Source organism: Impatiens glandulifera, chromosome 2 (genome assembly GCF_907164915.1).
Source record: "Impatiens glandulifera chromosome 2, dImpGla2.1, whole genome shotgun sequence".
Lineage (NCBI taxonomy): Eukaryota > Viridiplantae > Streptophyta > Magnoliopsida > Ericales > Balsaminaceae > Impatiens > Impatiens glandulifera.
Genome location: NC_061863.1, coordinates 65,809,309 through 65,818,259, shown reverse-complemented (window position 1 = coordinate 65,818,259; position 8,951 = coordinate 65,809,309). Strand labels below are relative to the sequence as shown.

Below are 8,951 nucleotides of genomic sequence, written 5' to 3'. Positions count from 1 at the left end.
AAGTGAATAGATATGACAAAGTGATCAAGTTAGTTAGTTATATATAGTCAATTATTTTCCCTAATTTATAGGATCCAAGAACTTATCAAACCCTAATTATCAATAGTTTTAGGTATACATATATCCATGCATGTATTCTCTCTTTTTCGATCATCTCTATCTCTATATAACGATCCTTTTAGAATATCTTTTCATTCGAAATTAACAAGCCCTGAGGAGATCGAAAGTTCTTCTAAAAGAAGCTTTAATTTGAGTGATTGAATAAACCATTGTTGATATATCTTCTTCTACCTTCACCATAAATGACAAAAAGTCTCAGTGGTTTTACTAACTTAACAATTTCCATTTACCAAACCATCATCTCCCTCACTTTCACACATTTACTTCTCCTAGTTCTTGACACTGGATCTTCCCCGCCTTCTCCAGAGATTATTTCAGATCCTCCGTTCACATTTTTGTCTCCTGATCAAAGGTTTGTATCTCGTATCTCTTTCTATTTTAAAAAATGGTCCGGGGTTGAACACTCGAACTCATGATTCTGTCTCGTTCTTTATTAAATGTTTTATTATTAGTTGTAAATTCTCCATTTCTCTTAAGAAAATGATCCATATATATGTATAAACTTTTGTAGAATCCTTCTTTTCAAATAAATTATAATTTTTTTAAAGTTTAACTTGCAGGGTAAACGAGGGATGGTTCCTCAAAGAGACCGGGCTAATGACGCCACTGTCCTTGTGTCTTCACCAGAGATCACAGAAATAAGAGTATGTATTGACCCTAAAAATAACAACTATATATAATTCAACCAAGAAATTAATCTCGTATTTTCTTTTTCTAATAGGTGGAAAGGGGAAATAATGAAAACCCTAAACCCATAGTCAAGCTTAACCTGCTTGATGACGAAGAGGTTAAGCGAAAGTGTTGGAATTTAAAGAAGAAAGAAACAGGAGGATGGAAATATGCTCTTCTATTGTTGGGTATATTTTTTTAATCAGACCAAACTAGTAATACTATTGTTGTTTGTCTCTAAAAACACTTTTGTCTGTATTTTGATGCATGTAGCGAATCAAGGCCTTGCAACTTTGTCATTTTTCGGGGTTGGTGTGAATCTGGTTTTGTTCTTGACTAGGGTTCTTGGCCAGGATAATGCAGTTGCAGCTAACAATGTTAGCAAGTGGACTGGAACAGTCTATTTGTTCTCACTGCTTGGAGCTTTCGTTAGCGATTCTTACTTGGGTCGTTACTTCACTTGCGCCCTGTTTCAGATAATTCTTATTGGGGTAATTATATTCAAGAATTAATGAGTTTACTTTTCTTAATTTTATTGGTTATTAACTTATAATTGAAGTGCTACTAATTAACTTGGACATGCATGCATGAATGCGTGCAGGGTTTGGGTACGTTATCTGTATCATCATGGCTACTACTGATCAAGCCTAATGGATGTGGTAACAGCCAGTTTTTTTGTAATCCACCTTCAAGACTTGGAGTGGGTATGTTCTACTTAGCCATCTACATGATTGCACTTGGCTATGGAGGCCATCAACCGACATTAGCCACATTTGGATCAGATCAATTCGACGAGTTTAAACCGAAAGAGAAGGAATCCAAATTGGCGTTCTTTAGCTACTTCTACTTCGCACTTAATGTAGGCTTAATCTTCTCCAACACCATCTTGGTTTATTATGAGGATACTGGGAAATGGACAATAGGGTTTTTGGTTTCCACTTGTGCAGCCACTCTAGCCCTAGGGTTGTTCTTAGTCGGCTCGAGAGGCTATCGTTATGTTAAACCTCATGGGGATCCTTTATCCCGTGTGGCTCAAGTTTTCGTAGCTTCCGTTAAGAAATGGCGTATCGTTCCTTCGAGAGAAGAGGAGTTGTATGAGGTGGATGGATCGGAATATGCTACAAAAGGTAGTACGAAAATTCACCACAGCCAAGAATTCAAGTGTTTGGACAAAGCCGCCACAATTATGGAACAAGATTTCCGTGGACAAGAGATTAACCCTTGGAGATTATGCACGGTTACTCAAGTCGAAGAAGCCAAATGCATAGTGAGAATGATTCCAATTTGGCTATGCACGATCATATACTCGGTCATCTTCACACAAATGGCTTCCCTATTCGTCGAGCAAGGTTCGGTTATGCACTCCAAGATCGGAAACTTCCATATTCCGGCTGCAAGCATGTCTATTTTCGACGTCTTCAGCGTTCTTATCTTCACTGGCATCAACCGTCACATCATAGTACCAATAGCCAGCCGATTCACTAGGAATCGTAAAGGCCTAACCCCACTTCAAAGAATGGGGATAGGTCTCGCCATCGGTATGCTAGCCATGGTTGCAGCTGGCATAACCGAGATGGCGAGACTTAGGAAAGTATTTGATGTAAATCAACCTAGTTCGTTGAGTATATTTTGGCAAGTACCACAATACCTTCTAGTTGGGGCGTCCGAGGTTTTTATGTATGTTGGGCAGTTAGAGTTCTTTAATGGACAGGCCCCGGATGGGATTAAGAGCTTCGGGAGCTCGCTTTGTATGGCTTCGATGTCTTTAGGGAATTACACGAGCATCGTGTTGATTAACATAGTGATGGCAATCTCGGCAAGAGGAGGCCGACCCGGGTGGATTCCGCGTAATCTAAACATTGGCCACGTCGAAAGATTTTACTTCCTTATCGCGATCTTAACCGTAGTTGATTTCGGGATATATGTATATTGTGCTACTTGGTATAAGGGCATCAACGTGGATGAAGAAACCGAAATATTGAAAACGGGTAATGACGATGGAGTTGGAGTTGGAGTTGGAGCACAAAAACAAGTTGATAGTGCATCAAATTCTAGCTTAAATGTATAATAATGTCATTCTCTTCCTTAATAATAACCTTGTTAGATCTTTAAAATTAAGGTTTTTAATTCCTATTCATTTGGATGCTTTACATTTTTATTTGTTTTTCTTGAGATGTTAGCATTTGTACATATTAAGAGTACTGAGGTAATTTAGTTTAATTACATGCTTATTTTCCACACACACGCGAAAAAAAATTATTAAGAATAAAAATTGTGTAAGAAAAAGTTAGTTTCAGGAAGAAAAAAAATGTATAAGTCCAAATTAAACTAAGTATATACATATAAGTGTATATGATAAACTAAAATATAACATAAAATGATTATATGTGATATAAATCATTAAAATGGCGTTGAATAAAAACACATGCATATCAATCAAAGAGTAAACATATTATTAAATTAAATGAGACAATTTTTTAAATAATCTTAAGATAAATGATTATATGTGATATAAATCATTAAAATGGTTTAAATAAAAAATATATATATAATAATATAGTCTAACGAAAAAAATGTAATATCTCTAACTTCCATGATTAAATTAATTTATTGGGTGTGTTTACAAATTTTTTTTTTTTTTTAAGAAAAGTATGATCCTCATTTTGATTTTCAAATTAAATGAGGCATTAAAAGAGAAATCACATTAGATTATTTTTCTAATAAAAGTAAGATTAATAAGAATACATAAGTGTGTTTTGAATATTATATTTTATGGATAATTGAATAATTGTTTTAGGGATAATTAATATATATGGGTTTTTATTTTGTTTATTTATGAAGTTATTTTTGACAACTCACTTTAATTTAAAATCCATTTATCTTTTAAACTTGATTATTATGCTTTCAACCCCAGGCTATAGTCGAAAAAATAGTTTCTGCTGAAAATGTGACATAACCTTGATTTTTTTTAATGCACTAACTTTTCTTTTATAAATATATAAAGGTCTCTTCACTTCTAGACTAAATAAAAACAACCTACTAAATCAGATTTATATATATAGTTTTGTACTACTTAAAACTATATTCTTTATATATATTAAATCAGATTTGATTTATAGAAAAATAAGAAGAAATTTCCATGATTATAATTTATAACAGCCCACCTCAATTTATATTGAGATTTTTAATTTTCTTGACAAAGACTTTTTATGCTTAAATTATTTTAAAAAATTACAAAATAATTAATTGGAATTTGAATGATAATGTGATAAATGAGAAAAAATATTTTAATAATCTTAAATATTAACCTACTAAATCGCTCAAGTGGTCGAATTGATTTTAAAAGACTAAATACAGTGCTGATCTTGAAAATTGGAGCCCATGTAAAAAAATATGAAAAAATTTTGGAAGGCTTCATTTTAGTTAAAAGATTATATTTAAACTCATAACTAAATAACAATAAATTATTTTTAATTTTAAACCTATGTTAAAAATAATTATAAATTTAATTAAATATCCGTGGGCTTAAACCATAGTCAGCTTTAGTAAATTTAACTAAAAATATATGGGCTTATCCCATGGTCAGTCCTAACTAAATGTCGTCCAGTCCAGAAGAGTATTATGTTAGCTTCTTATAGAAAAAAATCTCAAATATTAATTTAAATTTAATAATATTTTAATTTTATATATTAATAAATGAAATAATATATTTTTTTAGTTAAACCCAATTCATTATATATTTTCAAATAAAAAATTTGATGAGATGTCCCAAGAATTTCTTGGCCTTAATTGGGGAATTGATCGGCGCCTAAAAAAAATTACGCACGATTACTTTTCAATTTTCGGACAAAAATACACTCGTCAAGTCATGTCGGGAAGAATTAGAGTTTCGTACAGAGTATTTTCGTCATAATATAAGAGAAATTGTCATTTTCGCAGATTTTATTGGGCGCTAATCATTTCCCCGAGCTTTATAAGTGTCGTTTCATCAAATTTCTCATCCAAACAAATTGATTTCACTGATTAAAAAAAGATTGTAAAGGAAAAATAAGGTATTATTAACCATTTTTGTTTTGAAAATCACTTATTTTTTCAGAGAAAAAAAAAATAATAGCAAGTAAGCGAAGAAGATGAACATGTGAAAATATGAAATTCTCAATTTGCTTACCCAGTGTGGACGAATTGGTATTGATACTGGAGAAATGCACGAAAGCTAAGCGACTGATTCAATGCAAGCAAATTCACGGTTTCCTTTTGGGATCCGGATTCGAAATCAACACTGCCTCTATGGATTCTAAGCTCGTTGCCTCTTACGCAGCCAGCGGGGATCTCAGATCAGCTCACCTCTTGTTTCATCAAATTCAATCCCCAAATATCTTCGCCTTCAATTGGATGATATCTTCCAACGCCTTCATTGGAGCTTACGACGATTCTCTTTCGTATTTCTCATCCCTACAGGTTTCATCAACTATTTATCCCAACACTTACACTTTTTCCAGTGTCTTGAAAGCTTACGTCGGTTTGAATGACCTAAAAAACGGAAGTAAGATCCATTCCACTGTGCGTAAATTGGGTTTTGTCTTTGATCTAAGTGTAGGGAATGCTCTGATCGATATGTACTGTAAATGCGGGAATCTAAGTTTTGCTCGCCAATTGTTCGATGAAATGCCTACAAGAGACGTTGCTTCATTAACATCCATGATTTGTGGGTATTCAAACGCAGGGCAGTTGAATCAATCAATTCTCCTCTTTGAGAAGATGAAATCGATGGGGTTGCAACCGAATGACTTCACCTGGAATGCGATGATCACTGCACACGCCAGGGTTGGAGATTGTGAAGGAACTGTGAGATGGATCACGAGAATGACTACTGAACAAGGATTGGTTCCTGATTTAAAGACATGGAATGCAGTTATATCAGGCTTTGTTCAAAGCCAACGCCTTGAAGAAGCTCTTAGAGCATTTCAGGACATGTTTAATGCTGGTGTAAACCCGAATCATGTAACCGTAACCGCTTTCCTCCCTGCCTGTGGTTTGGCTGGTTTGCCTCTAATAGGAAAAGCTGTTCATGGCCTTATTTACAGAATGGGGTTGAGTGTTAACATTTTCGTTGCCAGTGCCCTAATAGATATGTACTCAAAATGTGGAAGATTGATGGAAGCGAGAATTGTGTTTGATAAAACTCGGGTGAAGAATGTTGCGTCGTGGAATGCCATGATCGGTTGTTATGGAAAGCACGGAATGGTTGATTCGTCGTTGAATCTTTTCGAGAGGATGAAAGATGAAGGAGTTGAAGCCAACGAGGTCACTTTCCTTTGTGTTCTTTCGGCTTGTGGTCATGGGAGTTTAGTTGAGAAAGGTTTGGATATTTATAAGCAGATGAGACCGGAAGAGGTGAAGGAAGAGCATCGTGCTTGTGTTTTGGATCTTCTTTGTCGTTCGGGGAGAATGGAAGAAGCTTATGAAATTGTGAAGGAGATGAAAATGGAAGTGACGGATTCGATGATTGGTGCTTTCTTAAATGGATGTAAAGTGCACGAAAGAGAAGATCTTGCGAAAAGGATGGTTGTGAAGATGGAGGCGGAGGAGGAGCAGGGGAAGAAGAAGAAGGGTGCTTGTCTTGTGGCAATGTCGAATGTTTTTGCTGTTAATGGAGAATGGGAACAAGTTGAGAAAATGAGAAATGAGATGAAGGAGAAAAGGGTTCTAAAAAAGCCTGGTTTCAGTTCGGTTGAAAATTGTAATCATTTATTTAAAGATCATCAAAACTATTATTAAAAATTTACACCCATATCAGTAATTCTTTTCTTTTGTTCAATCTACCACCATTAGTCATGTTGGTTCAAGTTTGTTTTGATTTTAACATAAGATTGATTAAAACAATGTCAACCAAACATAACTTAATGATTCTTTTCAATATTCACAACCTCTGTTGTAGTCTATTTGTTCTTTTTTGGAAAACAAACTTTGTTGGTGTTCAAAAACACAATCATAAACAAGCATAGTGTAAAATATTTTTGGCATGTTTGATTTCTTTTATATTATATTTATATAAGAAAAAAGTTGCTCTAATATGCTAACAAAATTGAGTTATTTAATGCGACAACAAAACGACAAACATGTCATCATACGATAAATCCGAGTGACCTAATTTTGTCGTATGAGAAGTTCGAGTAAAATAATTTTGTCGTATAATAAATTAAATGACTTTTGCTTTTAGTCCTGTTATATTTTCTTTTCTCATTTGAGACTTCTATGTCTAAAATTTATATCACCCCAACTTAAATAATATGAGTTTGATAAAATATATAGTGTACATATTGAATTAAAATTTAAAATTTATTCGGGTTATAACAAATTATAATAGATCCATCAAACAAAATTTTCTTTCTTGATTAATTATATATAATATTTTGGGCCACCTTTGTAGATTTGGTAGCCCATAATAATGTAAATTGGCTCTTTTACAATTTTTTTTTATTCTTGAGGTTATAATCTATTAACAGTTAAGTATAAATTAACAATATGACACTTGTGGTTATAAACTTGTTTATATATATATATATATATATATATATATATATATATATATATATATATATTATTATTATTTAGTGTGTTTGATATACTTAAAATTTAGTGAAAAAAAAATATTATAATATATCATATTTGGTAGATATGTAACTTTTTCTTTTTCATTATTACGAGGGGAAGAGATTTAATAATTAATCTAAAAAGACAATAAATTATTAAATAATTTTTTTCACATTACTAATGGTCAAACCTTCTACCAAAAAATTAAAAAGAAAAGAAAAAGAAATAATAAAATTACTGACTTTTCATTAAAAAGATTTTATTTAAGAAAAGAGAGATTACAATCATTTAATATTAAAGTTTCTAAGAAACAAAACATTAATGATTAATACGAAAGCATTAAATTTAAATGAAAATAAAAATTAAAGGACATGCGGTGGCCATTGGCCGCAAACAAACAAAACAAAACAAATCGCACGATCAACATGCGGTGGCCGCAAACAAAAAAAACCAAATCGCACGATCAACATGCGGTGGCCGCAAACAAAACAAAACAAATCGCGCTATCAACATGCGGTGACCGCAAACAAAACAAATCGCGCGATCAACATGACAAAGTCCTATCAGTTTTTCTCGATCCTACGGATCTTGAGAGCAGGTTCCTCTGGATTCTGAACGTTAACCGGCGGCGGTAGTTGGTGACCGCCGGCGGCGGCAGCAGAGGAGGATGTTTCTCCTTGATTTGCAGCAGCAGCAACAGCAGCAGCAGCTTCTGCAGCTTCCATTTTCTTCATTTTGGCATGATAACTCCTGTGACCGCTCATTGCCTGAATAGAATGAAACGCTTTCTTACATATAGAACAATAAAACCTTACCATTGATTTTTGTTTCAAAACCTCAAGTGCGGCATTGCTTATTATGTCAACTTGAATCTGCTGGCTTGGAGTTAACCCCATTGAATTCAGAACATGGGTATTGTTATTCAGAGAGTTATCATTTGGATTCTGGCTAATCAGCTGCACCCCACCACCAGTGGAATTACCCTCCCATGGATTAGTTGGAGGATCATTCAGAAGAAATGGGCTAATGTGATTCAGAAAATCATCAATTGGAGTCTGGCTAATCTGCTGCACCCCACCACCAAAGGAGTTACCCTCCCATGGATTAGTTGGAGGATCATTCAGAAGAAATGGGCTATTGTGATTCAGAAAATCATCAATTGGATTCTGGCTAATCTGCTGCACCCCACCACCAGAGGAGTTACCCTCCCATGGATTAGTTGGAGGATCATTCAGAAGAAATGGGCTAATGTGATTCAGATAATCATCATTTGGATTCTGGCTAATCTGCTGCGGTACTCCACCACCACCAGAGGCATAACCCTCCCATGGATTAGTTGGAGGATCATTCAGAAGAAATGGGCTATTGTTATTCAGAGAATCATCATTAGGATTCTGGCTAATCTTCTGCAGTACTACCCCACCAGAAGAAACCTCCATTGGTTGATCCAGATTGATTGGTGGATCATTCAGAAAGGATGTCAGGAATGGTAAATCGGTTTCAAGAAGCTGAAAAGCTGGCCCCTTTTGATTTCCATTAACAGGAAGAAAATCATCAGAGTTCTGGTT

At 34.3% G+C, this 8,951-nt stretch overlaps 2 protein-coding genes across 2 annotated transcripts; both read left to right on the top strand.

Annotated features, from left to right (window-relative positions):
- Positions 1-692: 692 nt before the first annotated feature.
- LOC124925245 (protein NRT1/ PTR FAMILY 7.1-like) lies at positions 693-2,857 on the top strand. Its single transcript, XM_047465215.1, has 4 exons — positions 693-764; positions 842-977; positions 1,063-1,280; positions 1,391-2,857. The coding sequence occupies exons 1-4, from the start codon at positions 693-695 to the stop codon at positions 2,855-2,857; spliced, it is 1,893 nt and encodes a 630-aa protein (XP_047321171.1).
- Positions 2,858-4,933: 2,076 nt separating this feature from the next.
- Positions 4,934-6,607, top strand: LOC124926246 (pentatricopeptide repeat-containing protein At5g59600-like). Its single transcript, XM_047466438.1, has one exon. The coding sequence runs from the start codon at positions 4,936-4,938 to the stop codon at positions 6,565-6,567; it is 1,632 nt and encodes a 543-aa protein (XP_047322394.1). The 5' UTR covers positions 4,934-4,935; the 3' UTR covers positions 6,568-6,607.
- The last annotated feature ends 2,344 nt before the right edge of the window (positions 6,608-8,951 follow it).